Below are 14,420 nucleotides of genomic sequence, written 5' to 3'. Positions count from 1 at the left end.
TGAGGATAAAATAAGATGATAAAGCATTCAGCACAATGTCTGCCATACATTAAACATTCAAAAATATTTGCTGTTAAAAATAGCCCTTGTTAGACCCCATGTATGAAACCATACCAAAGGCTTTTTCTTTTGATTTAATTAAGCTCTCATTTATTTTTAAGAGAAATTCTAGGTCTTAAATCCTTCATTAAATCTACCCTACGTCTCCTCTTGAGGTCCAATTATTTAGCTGGTGAGCTCTGCTTTAAAATGCTGATTAATTGCTTTATAGTTTGCCAGAATTCCTCATCTTGATGTTTTCTTTTACCATCGCCACTGAAACAGAGCTCAGATACAAGGGGGAAATGACATACCACTCCCCTTAGTACATACATGTCACGCACACACACACATCATTCCCTCTTTCAGGGTTACAATAGTCTCAACTCCAAAAATATGTCTAAAAAATCTCTATGGTTAAAAACTTTTAGGGAATTCCCTGGCGGTCCTGTGGTTAGAACTCCATGCTTTCACTGCCAAGGGCCTGGGTTCCATCTCTGTCTGGGGAACTAAGATCCCACAAGCCGCGTGATGTAGCCAAAAAAAAAAAAAAAAAAAAAACTTTTAAGCTGATGGGAAGTGAAGTCACAATAAAAACCATGAAACCCTTCATATTTTTACACCCACTAAAAATAATCTACCGTGGCACACTACAGTATCTCCCATGATCTACTAAGAAAACAATATTGTATAGATACTATGCTATCTACTGGGTAATATGTAGCAATGAGTAATGCACAGTTAATCTGTATTTCCTATCTGTTTGCTAGAAGGCTTTCCTGTTTACAAAGACATGTTCTTCCTGGGTCTTCTCCATCCAAGTGTTCGATGCTTTCTAATTCTATGACCTAGAGATTTCTACTTCCAGTCCCAAGATAGAAGAAACACAAAATAGGGCATTCCCTGGTGGTCCAGTGGTTAGGGCTCCGCGCTTCCGCTACAGGGGGCACAAGTTCGATCCCTGGTCTGGGAACTAAGATCACGCATGCCGCAGGGCACTGCCAAAAAAAGAAACACAAAAATAACATAGTAACTTGAATGCTTAAGATGAAAAAAGTTGAGAGCATCACTAGTGACAGTCTTTTGTAGAGTAATTCCTTGTTGTGGGATCTGTCCTGTGCAGTGTACGATGTTTAGCAGCAACATAGGCCAAAATATCACTAAGTGCCACGAGGTCCCCTTCAAATTGTGACAATCAAAGTTGACTCCAGGCATTAACAAGTGTGTCCACTGCGAGTGGAGGGAATTACCTCTAGCTGAAAACCACCATTTTAGAATGACCCGTAACCTATGCTGTTTCCCACTGGGAGCTGAGGTTCAGAACATACAGAGCCTGGATACTGAGAATGGTCTTGGACGAGGAGGACCACCCAGGAGATAGGGTGGAATCCCTATCTCTTTTCTCTAGATCAGGGAGACGGAAAACACAGGGTGAGAGCACCAGCTCTGGCAGAAGTATCCAACACAGCAGAACACATCGGCATGGACACACAGTCTCTATTTCTGAATATTTCCCCCAAAAGACACAAGAGAACGATCTAAACACCCAGGTATGTTTCTCCACCTTCACTTCTCTCTGAAGACTTCATTCCTAGAATGCCTACTCTAAAATCCATTTTGCCTCCATTTTTCTTTTCCAAAATCTCTATTCCTTCTTTTTAAAATGATGCCCAAGGGCTTCCCTAGTGGTGCAGTGGTTAAGAATCCACCTGCCAATGCAGGGGACACGGGTTCGAGCCCTGGTCCAGGAAGATCCCACATGCTGTGGAGCAGCTAAGCCCGTGTGCCACAACTACTGAGCCTGTGCTCTAGAGCCCACGAGCCACAACTACTGAGCCCACGTGCCACAACTACTGAAGCCCGTGTGCCTAGAGTCTGTGCTCTGCAACAAGAGAAGCCACCGCAATGAGAAGCCCACGCACCACAATGAAGAGCAGCCCCCGCTCGCCACAACTAGAGAAAGCCCACACGCAGCAACAGACCCAACACAACCGAAAATAAATAAATAAATAAATTTATTTTTTTAAAAAAAGCAGAGCCAAGTGTGTGGGTTTGTTTGCTTTTCCCCCACCAAAGGGCCTTATAAGGTGAGCTCACCTGGGTTTGCAGAGCTCACAGACTTACCTCTAACGTGTAGAGTTCCACCAACAGAGAGAAACCCATCAGCCCAGAGCCTCCAGGGTGGTGAGAGGAAAAAGAAAGTGGTGCTTCCTTTGGTTAATAGCAAAATGAACATCTTTTGTCCCAAGCCACTCTCTCGGTGGACTCAACAGTGATCACGATGGAATTCAGAAAAGTCGCTGCAGCTTATGAAACACCCAAAACTGACATCTTGCTTTTGCACATGCAGTAAGAGACGGAAGGGTTCTTCCTGATAAGATAGAAGCTCAATCAGCAGCTGGTTTTGCCAACAGTGGATCCAACCCCAAGCCCAGAGAGAAACTCTCCACCGATCAGAAAAGTCAAAGATCCATGGTCTTTAGACCCTTGTTGCTCAAAACGTGACCCTTCGACCAGCAGCTCTGGCCTCACCTGGGAGCATATTAGAAATGCAGGATCCCAGGCCCCGCCCCAGACTTCCAGAAGCAGAATCTGCATTTTGAAAAGATACCCTGGTGATTCACATACACACCTTAAAGTTTCAGAAGGACCGAACCACATAGATAACAGAATCCATAGCAATGTTACAGGTGTATCATAAATACTACTAACAAGGCTATTATCTGTTATTTGCAGGGGAGCTGAATAAATCACTGTCCCCCCACTGCCTTTTCCACAGTGATGATGCAGGAGACCCTTCTGCTTTTCAGCTAGAATCTGAAGTTGGCTTATTTGTCAGCATCTTAGACTGACGAGTTTGTCTTAGAGGCCAAAGGTGACCACCAGGGAGCTGATATAAATTCAGGACTTGTCAAGGGTACAGAAGATGTACTCATTCGGACACAGATGAACTGTCCCAGGTATATGTGAAACTCACCATCATCCTAGCGAGGAGCTGCCAAGCCACCGACACGCAGCCCTCCTCACTGTGCACTGCATCCATCCCAACAATCCCTCCACACGCCCTGGATCACTGCCTCAAATCCCTTAACGGTCACTCTCCCTCGTATTCGTTTCCAGCGGAGATTTTTTTTTTTATTTATTCATGATTTGTACAGAACCTACTTCCCAAAAGGGACTGTATGTGGCTTACAAAGATGAACACCTTGTAAACAAGATGAGCAAAATTAAAGCAGAATAAAGACCCACTTAGCAGTCTCAGAGAGAGTGTATATTCACATGATCTTTCCTCTCTTGGCCCGCCTCACGCCCCCATCACTGCTCCTCCCTGGGAAAGCAGAAGGGGATTAACGTGACAGATTAATCTGAAAATAAACTGGGATGCTCAGTTCATCTCCTCCTCTTTGCCTCTTGGAGGTGAGTGTGCACACGGGGTGCAAAAATTCTCCCCTGCTCCTTTTCAGCACAACTCTTGCACACACACCCCTCAACCACAGGTCACGTGGGGAGACCCAGGGCTGCCACCCTGTTGAGGTCCAGCATTGCCGGCAGCTGGATGGGTAAGTCTATTTAATACTGCGATTATGGGGCTTCCCTGGTGGCACAGTGGTTAAGAATCCGCCTGCCAATGCAGGGGACACGGGTTCAAGTCCTGGTCCAGGAAGATCCCACATGCCGCGGAGCAACTAAGCCCGTGCGCCACAGCTACTGAGCCTGAGCGCCACAACTACTGAAGCCCGCACGTCTAGAGGCTGTGCTCCGCAACAAGAGAAGCCACTGCAGTGAGAAGCCCGCGCACCGCAACGAAGAGTAGCCCCCGTTCGCCGCAACCAGAGAAAAGCCCGCGCGCAGCAACAAAGACCCAACGCAGCCAAAACTTAATTAATTAATTAATTAATTTTTAAAAATACTGCGATTATTAGAAGGTCCATTTGCACAAAGATATGAGCTACATTTTCAAGCTCACTTCCATCAGTTCTAAAAAGTGATACTTTGGCTCCCATGTGTTTGTTTACTCCTTTGACTTATTTCTCGATTAGCTCAGAACTCAAGTGAAAGGGTGCTATTTATTAAGGCCTTTCAAAATGCCAACAAAAAGATCTGGAAAGCTCATGCTACACCCCACTTAGGATAGTTTATTAATAGTGGCGGGGGGTGAGGGGGAAGGCCTGAAATCTCTGGCTACTGAGGCAAAAGTGTAACTAGAGGCCACTCAGTGCTCAACTCCACCCTCATCTTACTTGCCTTCCTCTCCCACACAGACTGGAGAATCTAAAACGTGCCTTCCGGGGCTTCCCTGGTGGCGCAGTGGTTGAGAATCTGCCTGCTAATGCAGGGGACACGGGTTCGAGCCCTGGTCTGGGAAGATCCCACATGCCGCAGAGCGGCTGGGCCCGTGAGCCACAATTACTGAGCCTGCGTGTCTGGAGCCTGTGCTCCGCAACAAGAGAGGCCACGATAGTGAGAGGCCCGCGCACCGTGATGAAGAGTGGTCCCCGCTTGCCGCAACTAGAGAAAGCCCTAGCACAGAAACGAAGACCCAACATAGCAATCAATCAATCAATCAATTAATCAATAAAAAAATAAATCTTAAAACGTGCCTTCCCAAAAGTCCTGTTAGCTAGGAGAGGCCGGGGACTCCATTCTGGCCAGCGACACATCCCCTCCTCCACTTCCTCCTTCTCTAAGGGACAGGCTGCGATGCCTGGGGTGCAGCAGCCTCTGCTAAGAAGGGCTGGGCAGCAAGAGAGAGGAAGCTGGCACCATGGAAGGCGGGACCACCCCTGACCACCTACCCGAGCTGCCTTGTTGCTCAAGGTGAATAACGCCCTACCTTGTCAAAGTCTCAGATACACTTGGTTACATGGTTCTAGGGAACACTGAGCTGAAAGATACGTATGTGTATCTTTCATTGTTTTTATGAATATAAAACCTTATTTAGATATAGATTGTTCTATAAAACATTGCTAAAAACCAATCAAGATTTTCTAGACAGTGTTTTGAAGAAGTGACTTCTTGGGGCTTCCCTGGTGGCGCAGTGGTTGGGAATCTGTCTGCTAATGCAGGGGACACGGGTTCGAGCCCTGGTCTGGGGGGATCCCATGTGCCGCAGAGCAACTAGGCCCGTGAGCCACAACTACTGAGCCTGCGTGACCGGAGCCCGTGCTCCACAACAAGAGAGGCCGCGATAGTGAGAGGCCCGCGCACCGCGATGAAGAGGGGCCCCCGCTTGCCGCAACTAGAGAAAGCCCTCGCACAGAAACGGGGACCCAACACAGCCAAAAATAAATAAATTAATTAAAAATAAAATAAAATAAAATAACAAATGTTCAAGTACAATTGGTGTCTAAAAAAAAAAGAATTAAAAAAAAATAAGTGACTTCTTTTCTTTTTTCTAATTACATATAAAAGAGATATGTTTAGGGAATTCTCTAGTGGTCCAGTGGTTAGGACTGGGCACTATCCCAGCTGGGCGCTTTCAAGTCGTCTGGTTGGGGAACTAAGATCCCACAAGCCACGGGGCGCAACCCCAAAAAAAAAAAAAAAGATACGTTTAAGGGTTTTCATACTCAGAAAGAGCAATGTATGCCAGATAGATGGAGAGATAGACAGTCATATACACACATAAATATGTTTGTACGACTACAAAATCTTGATGAATTAGAACTCAACTAATTTCAAGCTCATTCTACTTTTTTTTTTTTTTTTTTTTTTTAATTATTATTTATTTATTTATTTATTTTGGCTGTGTTGGGTCTTCGTTTCTGTGCAAGGGCTTTCTCCAGTTGTGGCAAGTGGGGGCCACTCTTCATCGCGGTGCGCGGGCCTCTCACTATCGCGGCCTCTCTTGTTGCGGAGCACAGGCTCCAGACGCGCAGGCTCAGTAGTTGTGGCTCACGGGCCCAGCTGCTCTGCGGCATGTGGGATCTTCCCAGACCAGGGCTCAAACCCGTGTCCCCTGCATCGGCAGGCAGATTCTCAACCACTGAGCCACCAGGGAAGCCCTCATTCTACTTTTAAAAGACTGAGGAAATGTCAAAAAAAAAAAAGAAGAAGTCATCAGGAACTTACTTTAAAAGAACAGTAATTACTTCTGATTTTTTTTAAATTTATTCATAATTTGGGACCAGTTCTTGCTCACCAACATCCTGCACAGAATATGCGGACAAATGAAAACCCACAGTCGTGAAGCTAGGACACATAGGCCCTCAGACTTCAAAAGAGCTTTTGTTACGTCACACTAGATGCAAATATACATTATATAAATGTTCCTACATTAAAGAAAGATGGTTGTCAAAGGTCGACAGGCAAAAAGTTTTGGTAGTAAAACCTTGGGGTCTCAGAAAATGCAATTAATCAGAATATAACATTGCCGAAACACTGATCAAGATTTTCCTGTACAGAGGAAAGGAAACACTTCTACGCTGTTGGTGGGAATGTAAGTTGGTGCCGACACTGTGGAAAACAGTATGGAGGTTTCTCAAATTACTAAAAACAGAACTACCATATGATCCAGCAATCCCACTCCTGGGTATATATCAAAAAGAAACAAAACCACTAATTTGAAAAGATACATATACCCCAATGTTCATAGCAGCATTATTTACAATTGCCAAGATACGGAAGTAACCTAAGTGTCCATCAACAGATGAACGGATAAAGAAGATGTGAGATATATAGATACATAGATATATTGATACATATACACAATGGAATATTACTCAGTCATAAGAAAAACAAAATTTTGCCATTTGCAGCAACATGGATGGGCTTGGAGGGTATTATCCTAAGTGAAAGAAGTCAGAGAGAAAAAGACAAATACTGTATGCTATCACTTATATATGGAATCTAAAGAAGCAACAAACCAGTTGAATATAACAAAAAAAGTAACAGACTCACAGATGTAAAGAACAAATTAGGCTTCCCTGGTGGCGCAGTGGTTTAGAATCTGCCTGCCAATGCAGGGGACACGGGTTCGAGCCCTGGTCTGGGAAGATCCCACATGCCGCGGAGCAACTGGGCCCGTGAGCCACAATTACTGAGCCTGCGCGTCTGGAGCCTGTGCTCCGCAACAAGAGAGGCCGCGACAGTGAGAGGCCCGCGCACCGCGATGAAGAGTGGCCCCTGCTTGCCACAACTAGGGAAAGCCCTTGCACAGAAACGAAGACCCAACAGAGCCATAAATAAATAAATAAAGGGAAAAAGATGGTTCAATTAAAAAAACAAACAAACAAACAAATTAGTGGTTACCAGTGGGGAAAGGGAAGGGGGGGGCAATACAGAGGTAGGGGATTAAGAGGTGCAAACTATTATGTATAAAATAAACTACAAAGATATATTGTACAATACAAGGAATAAAGCCAATATTCTATATTTTTTTAAAAGCATGGGCAACTAAATATTCAAACTGTAAAAAAAAATTGTCCTGTACAATGTCTAAGGAGTGATTTCCCATACAAAGTTTTAATTTCCTACGTAATGCTTCTTTCCTTTTTCCCAATTGTAAAGAGATACGTTTAAAGGTTTTGCTGCTCAGATGGAGTAGAATATCTTCCGCTCCTCACTCTGTCCAGTCTCCAGGATGAGTCTGGATTCGCTTCTAACACAGCAAAGTGCTGTCGCTTCCAGCTGGCACAGTGCTTACCCACATGTAATCCCATTTGCTCCTCAAAATATTACCGTGCGGGAAACAAATGTAACAGTCCCCAGGTGGAGACAGAGGCTGGGAGAAGTTAAGGGATTTGTCTACGATCAGATCTGTCTCCCGACCAGTCACTGGTAGAGCCAGACGAAAATACAGATCGGCCTCGGCCGGTGCTCTTTCTAAGGCACTGTCCCAACTCCGACCCTTCTCTGGGGTGTGAAGTGACAGGGGACACACCAGGGAGGTGGGGTGGCTGTCCCCACACCTCTTGGCCAACGGCTGGCCCATTGCCAATCCTCACTTATCCTGAAAATCACCCAATCGGAGTTGTGGCTTTCTATTCTAGAAAAGCATCCTTTTTCTTCCTTTTCCCACCTGGTTAGCCATTCTCTCTTGCTTCCCTGTTTGGTTCATGAATTTCTTGCCCTGCAAAAGGTCACACTTTCTCTCTCTCTTTGAGATACAATTACAAACCATGGTGCACTTGCTAACCTTACTTCTTCATAACTACAAAGCTTTCTCTATGCTCCGGGTCAACGCTGAACCTCTCTCCTTGCAGAAGGAGTTAGGGCATTGAATGGGTGCAAAGACCGCTGGATCTCATCTATGACCACATCTCTTCTACACTGAAAGCTGCCAGAATGTTAACACCGGAACTTTCAAAAGATTAAGGTATACATTTACATTCCATTTCAATGGTTTCTATTTTAATTCAGATATTTGTTCCTGCCTGCAATTACTAATCTGCTACCTGCTTTTTTTTCCCCTTCTTCTTCTTCTGTGGTTGTCATCAGTTAGAAAGACTGACCAAAAAGTTAAGAAAAGGGTGGAGAGTGGACAAGGTAATATAGAAGAACAGTTTTGCAGAAAATAACAAAGATATATAACCAGTTATTTATTAGGAAAAATCCCACGTGATAATAGGTTAACGCTGCTCATGTTCTAAGAATATAGTAGTCTCCCTGATTTGAATTTGTATGGAGGTAACCTGTAAAAGCTGCTTTAAAAGGTCTAAAGAATGGTCTTGTTTTGACGACTTCAGGCCAGTTCTGCATCCTTCTGCACCATATTCAGAACTCTACTGAACGTGGCCCATCTTTTGGTTTCAGTTGACTTTCAGATCCTCCTGCCAAAAAGCATGCGGGGTGGAGGGAAGTTCAAGGCCTCTGGGGTCAGACAGGTGTGGGTTTGACACCCATAAGCAAGCCACTTAAATTCTCTGAGCCTTAGTTTCCTCATTCATAAACAATTCCCATCTCATAAGGGAAAACAATTCCCATCTCATAAGGCCATTAAGAATATTAAATAAAAGAATACAGGTAAGATTCCTGGTACTCAAACCACTCGAGCTTTTACTGAGAGCCATGTAATACAAAGCAGAATTCTCATGAGTTTCCCAAAGAATGTGCCCTAAGGCATTCATCAAAATGTTTTCCAAGAAAAACAATTATTAGTCAATATCTAAAGAAGGAGAGGAGGAGGAGGTGGTAGGTGGAGGAGGAGGGAGGGAGCAAATCCCATTTGTAGAACTTTCTTCCCCTTTCACATGTCACTTCACTTGTTACCTTAAACTGGAAATATTTCTTCATTACGTTGAAGGCACCTCAGTTGCTGGGATTGTGTCTCATTTTCGGTCTTCCCATAAGGAGCACCGCGCTCAGCACAGAATACGTACTTGCTCTTTTCATTCTTGATGGGCAACCACTACCAGAAAAGTTAAATCTCAGGGCTCTTACTAGTGGATGTTCTCTCTTTGCGTGGGGCTCTGCCTGTGTTTTTCATGAAGCAGATTTGTGTCAATGGTACCTAGAAGCGGGATGGAAGGGAGACCTGAGTTTTCAAAGTAAATGGAGGAAAAAGATCAGTAAGAATAAAGAAAACAACTGGGATATTTACAGAGTCAAGGTGTCACTCTGAAGATTGCTGATTATTTTCAAAGGGAGAAATGTATGTTAGCAATGGAAAGACCTAGCAATCACCCACGCAACTAAGTGATTAAACTCAGCAACACTAATGAATGGCCAGATGCATCTGATAGAAAACACGGAGTGTCACCTATGAAGTAGTCTGGCCGAAAACGTTTCATCTGAATCGAATTACACCTTTAGACTGAACTTCCGGTTTACAAGAAATATAGGGAATGGAGGAACAAGGTAAGTGACACCACGAGGAAATAATCAGATAAATCTAGAATGTGGAACATTCCACAAATCAACTAGCCTTGTCACTTCAAAAAGTCTATGTGGTAGAGAAAGAAAAAAGTTGAGGCACTGTTCTAGTTTAGCAAATGCTAAGAAGGCAAACAGCCAAATGCAATGTATAAATGAATCTCAACTGGCTCCTGGTTTGAAAATGTATGTAGCAGACTTCCCTGGTGGCGCAGTGGTTAAGAATCCGCCTGCCAATGCAGGGGACACAGGGTAGATCCCTGGTCCGGGAAGATCCCACATGCAGCAGAGCAACTAAGCCTGTGCGCCACAACTACTGAGCCTGTGCTCTAGAGCCCACGAGCCACAACTACTGAGCCCACGTGCCACAACTACTGAAGCCCACGTGCCTAGAGCCCATGCTCGGCAACAAGAGAAGTCACCACAATGAGAAGCCCGTGCACCACAACGAAGAGTAGCCCCCGCTCACCGCAACTAGAGAAAGCCCGCGTATAGCAACAAAGACCCGACGCAGCCAATTAATTAATTAATTAATTAATTAAAATTACTTTAAAAAATAAATATCAGTAATAAAATTTTTTAAAAAAGAAAATGTATATAGCTAAAAAAGACTCTGAGTGGACAATTAAGGAAATTTGAATATGGACTGGAATTTGATAATCATATGGAATGCTTATTAACTTTCTTAGGATGTTTTAAGCTCCTGAGTTATGTAAAAGAATGTCCTTATTTTCAGAAGATACGTGCTGAAGCCTAAAGGTTTCTACAATTACTTTCAAAGGGCTTAACCTCCCACCCAAAAGTATATATATTTCTATACACACACACAAATTGATAAAGTAAATAGGATAAAGTGAACAATTATTGAGTCTAGGTGGTGGATATACTGATGTTCATTGTACTATTGTTTCAACTTTCCTGGATGTTTGAAAATTTGTCATAACAAATGTTAGAAAACATGGAGGCAAAGTAACAAGCAAGTTATTCCTCTCTGCCTGAATAGAGATTTCTTTCTCCTACATTTAATAATAAAAACAAATTATAAAACTCTTGTCCTGATGCATTTGGGCCAGTTACTGGGGACTATAAGTGGCTCAGACACCCTCTGTAACCGATTCTGGGGACAGCAGTCATACTGAGCAAAAAGCATAGCCCTCTTCGTTGAGTATCACTTTCACTGCCCTTTCACTGTCCAAGGGTACTGCTTCTCAGAAAATAGTAATGATGTTTCCCCCAATATCATGTAACTGAGGGTCTTCAAACCAACAACAAAAATCATTTTGGATAAACTTTACAACCTGTGATGTTGCTTCTGTATAAAGATAATCTAGTCATTCGGTATCACTCAAGTTTTTTTTTAAATAGTGACGCAGATGATATGTAATGAATACAGAGATGAAGTCAATAAAGTGTGTTTCATGTAGTCTGCGTTCTCCACTAACTCTGCTCTTGGGGGCAGGAATGAGAAGCAGCAGTGGATGAAAGTAGTAAACAACCTTATTCCACACACCAGTTACTTCTATTCCTTCCTGACTCTTCTAGAAGGACAGCTTTGAGAAGATAAGCTTGATAAATTCGAGCTTTTCCAAAGATAGGCAGCAACAGAGAGAAGCACCCCACAGTTAAAAGTTTGTATTACTTGGGAAAAGACAAGTGCGAGTCTGAAAATTAGTTCAAAGAACGCTCAGCTATTGGATTCTTTCCCAAACAGAAAACACACCACACTAAGGCAAAAAAAAGAAAAAGAAAACAAAAAATAAACTGAAGCTTAATGCATATATATAAGATATAACGCCATATATTATATACAATATACAACATCCAGCAAAATGTGAAAGTGCTTCCTTTTGATTTTTGAGTCCAAGCTTATCAGAGAGGAAAGTCTTACCTAGGTACAAGGATGCGTTTTCTTTCTTGACATTGTCGTCTAAGTAGGTTGGTCCCAGGGTATAAATAGGTGTGGAGCCCATTCCAATGAGAATCTGCGCGCAAACGAATAAAGCCACGTAGACCCAGTGACTGTTCCCCCCCGAGTCCTTGAGGCAGGTGGGAGGCTCCGCCGTGGCCGAGGAGTTGCCATTCTGACACAGGCCGTAGTTGGACGCCGAGGCGTTCAGCTCTTGGATCTGGTAGGGGGGCGAGATGAAGTGAGGTAAAGCAAAGAGGGCGGCCCCCAGGGCGATGAGGAGCCCCCCCACGGCCAGCCACAGGGGCCGCCGCCCCCGGCCGCCAAAGTAGCTGACGAACACTACCACCACCAAGCTCCCGATGTCAAAGCAGCTGACCAGCAGCCCCGACTCGGAACTCTTCAGGCTGTAGCGCCTTTCGATGGTGGTGATGACACTGCTCAGGTACCCGGAGACCATTAACGCCTGGATGAAGGTCAGAAAGCACATGCAAACCAGGAAACAACGGGAATCGGTGAGGACCACATAGAGACACCTTCTGCCCTGGAGCATGGCCAAAGTGGAGGACACCGAAATGGGTTTGCCGATTTCCACCCTGTGGTGACTTTCCACCAGCCCTGCCGTCTCTGCCGAAGTAGACGGGGCGGAGGGGCTGGGGGCCCGCGGGCCAGGGCCTGGCTTCAACTCCTGATGGCCGGAGGCGGGCTTGGAGTCTTCTCCGGCGGGATTCAGGTCTGGCCTGCAGGAGGCGCTGTTCAGGGTGGGTAAACTCTTGGACCTAAAGGTCTCGGGTTCGCACTTCTCTTGGACCGCTCCTACTCTGGCGCTGGCTTCCAGCTGCTCTCCCGCCTGGGGCTGCAGCCCAGTGCCTCCTTCCATGGCTCTTAGAATTCAGATTCGATCGCCGATCGCACTCAGGGACTCCGGCGCTTTTCATCCACCGGCAGGAGGGGCGGAAGCCGGGCCCAGGCAGTCGTGCCCACCAGGGACCGGGGCTGGGGATGCGGAGCCGCGCAGTAGGGCATCCTCACCAGCAGGGAGGTGCCCAGGGCATCCTGACCGCAGACGCGGCCCCGAGGCTCCGCAGCCGCGTGCCCCGGAGGGCAGGGGTCCGCGCGGTCCTGCGATGAGCCCTTAGGGTCCACCTCGGGTTGGCAGCTCGCGGCAGGAGCCTTGCGCGTCCCGGGCGCATCCCCTCCGCCGCCGCCGCTCCCCCTGCAGCCCGGAGCGCGTACGCCCAGTGCCCAGCGTGGGGGCGGTTAGCGCTGCAGCCCGCGCCGCATCCCGCCCGGCTGGCTGGGCCAGAGGCGCTCTGCCCTCGTCGCCTCGGCTCGCGACACCCTCGGGCGCAAAGCTGCCAACCTGCAAAGCAGAGAGAGGGCGGTCAGCGAAGGGCGGCTGCGGCTGGGACCGGCGTCCCGGCGCCCCGGGGGACAGCGCTGGGGCACTCGGAAGGTCCCAAGTGAGACCGAGGGACGAAAGAGGAGCGAAGCCCTGGAGGAGGAGGCGGCCGCAGGCTGCAGCCTCTAGTGCCGGAACAGCAAGCAGCAGGCGGTCGGCAGAGACCCTCCCTCATTGTCTACCGTGGACCTGCCCCCGCCCCGCCCCTTTTGCCTTAAACAGCGCATCTGCTTTTATATGTTAATAAATATTAACCTGGCAGCTCTGACTCAGAGACAGTGTCTTTTATTCTAGTGCACTAATTGCAACCTTTTGGCACTCCTACTCCATTACTCAAAATAGAAAAGGCCCAAAAGAACAAAGGAAAGTTTCTTGGTTTTGGTTTTGCTTTTTGTTTTACAAACACTGTGCACTCCCACTCCCGATTTTTAAAAAGAAAAGAAGGGGGGGGGGGAGAGCTAGGTGTGTAGAAATGTGTGTACACAATTGTGCGCAGGCACGTGTGCGCGACTGGATGTGAATCCGTCTTCTCCATCAGAGACACGTATTCAAAGCCCAAGGCAGCAGCAAAAAGGTCAGCGTGCTTGCCTCTTTATTCCCAACACTAAAAATAACACCCCTGCCCCCAGCCGCCGGGGAGAACTATTCAATTACAAATACCAGGGGCGTTCGAGGCTGCGGCCCACACGAAGTCCCAGCGCGCTGTGTCAAGCGAAACAGAAAATCAATTTGCTTTGCGGAGAGGTGGGGAAGCCACAACCAAACAAAGAGATGCCGGCGCGTTGTCACAGCGCGCTGGGAGCCCACGGATCCGGCTTGGCACTCGCAGGCGGGCAGGGAGGTGTGCTATTTACATCCCGCGCAGTCCGCGAGCGTGGGCTCCGGGTGCGCGCAGGCGAGCACACACACACACCACACACACACACACACACACACACACCGGCGTGTCTGTGTCGGAACCCCCTCGCGCGATCCGGCACCCTGCTTGAATTCAACGAGAGCCGAAAACAGGTGTGTCCCCGGGGTAAACATGCGCCCCTAATCTCGGGGACTCCCACTCCATTCCTCCGGCCCGTGGGGGATGTGCACCAGGTGGGAGAAGAGAGCCGCACTTCGCTGCACTGGGTTTCACTCTGCCGCGCGCTTTTGTGATGCTGCTGAGAAAAGAAAGGAGGAAGGGTAAGGGAGAAAAGCGGAGAGCTTGGGCTCCAGGGGCGGCCGCTCCGGCGTCTCCCTCGGCTCTGCTGTGCCAGCCCCGCT

General features: G+C 46.8%; 1 protein-coding gene across 3 annotated transcripts in view; it reads right to left on the bottom strand.

The window, feature by feature from the left end:
• Positions 1-14,420, bottom strand: part of SLCO5A1 (solute carrier organic anion transporter family member 5A1) — a 132,942-nt gene that overhangs the window by 118,024 nt on the left and 498 nt on the right. Inside the window, exons 2-3 of one of the 3 annotated variants that reach the window (XM_057532365.1) lie at positions 14,101-14,314; positions 11,741-13,121 (exon numbers count right to left, since the gene is read on the bottom strand). In XM_057532365.1, the coding sequence (XP_057388348.1) occupies positions 11,741-12,638 (898 nt within the window). In that variant the 5' untranslated portion in view covers positions 12,639-13,121; positions 14,101-14,314. Of the gene's footprint in view, positions 1-11,740; positions 13,122-14,100; positions 14,318-14,420 lie in introns of all 3 variants that reach the window. The other 2 variants (XM_057532363.1, XM_057532364.1) reach the window with 2 other exon arrangements.

The sequence above is a fragment of the Balaenoptera acutorostrata genome, chromosome 17 (assembly GCF_949987535.1).
Source record: "Balaenoptera acutorostrata chromosome 17, mBalAcu1.1, whole genome shotgun sequence".
Classification (NCBI taxonomy): Eukaryota; Metazoa; Chordata; class Mammalia; order Artiodactyla; family Balaenopteridae; genus Balaenoptera; species Balaenoptera acutorostrata.
The sequence above is the reverse complement of the archived record's forward strand: the minus strand, read 5'-3'. Positions and strand labels throughout refer to the sequence as shown.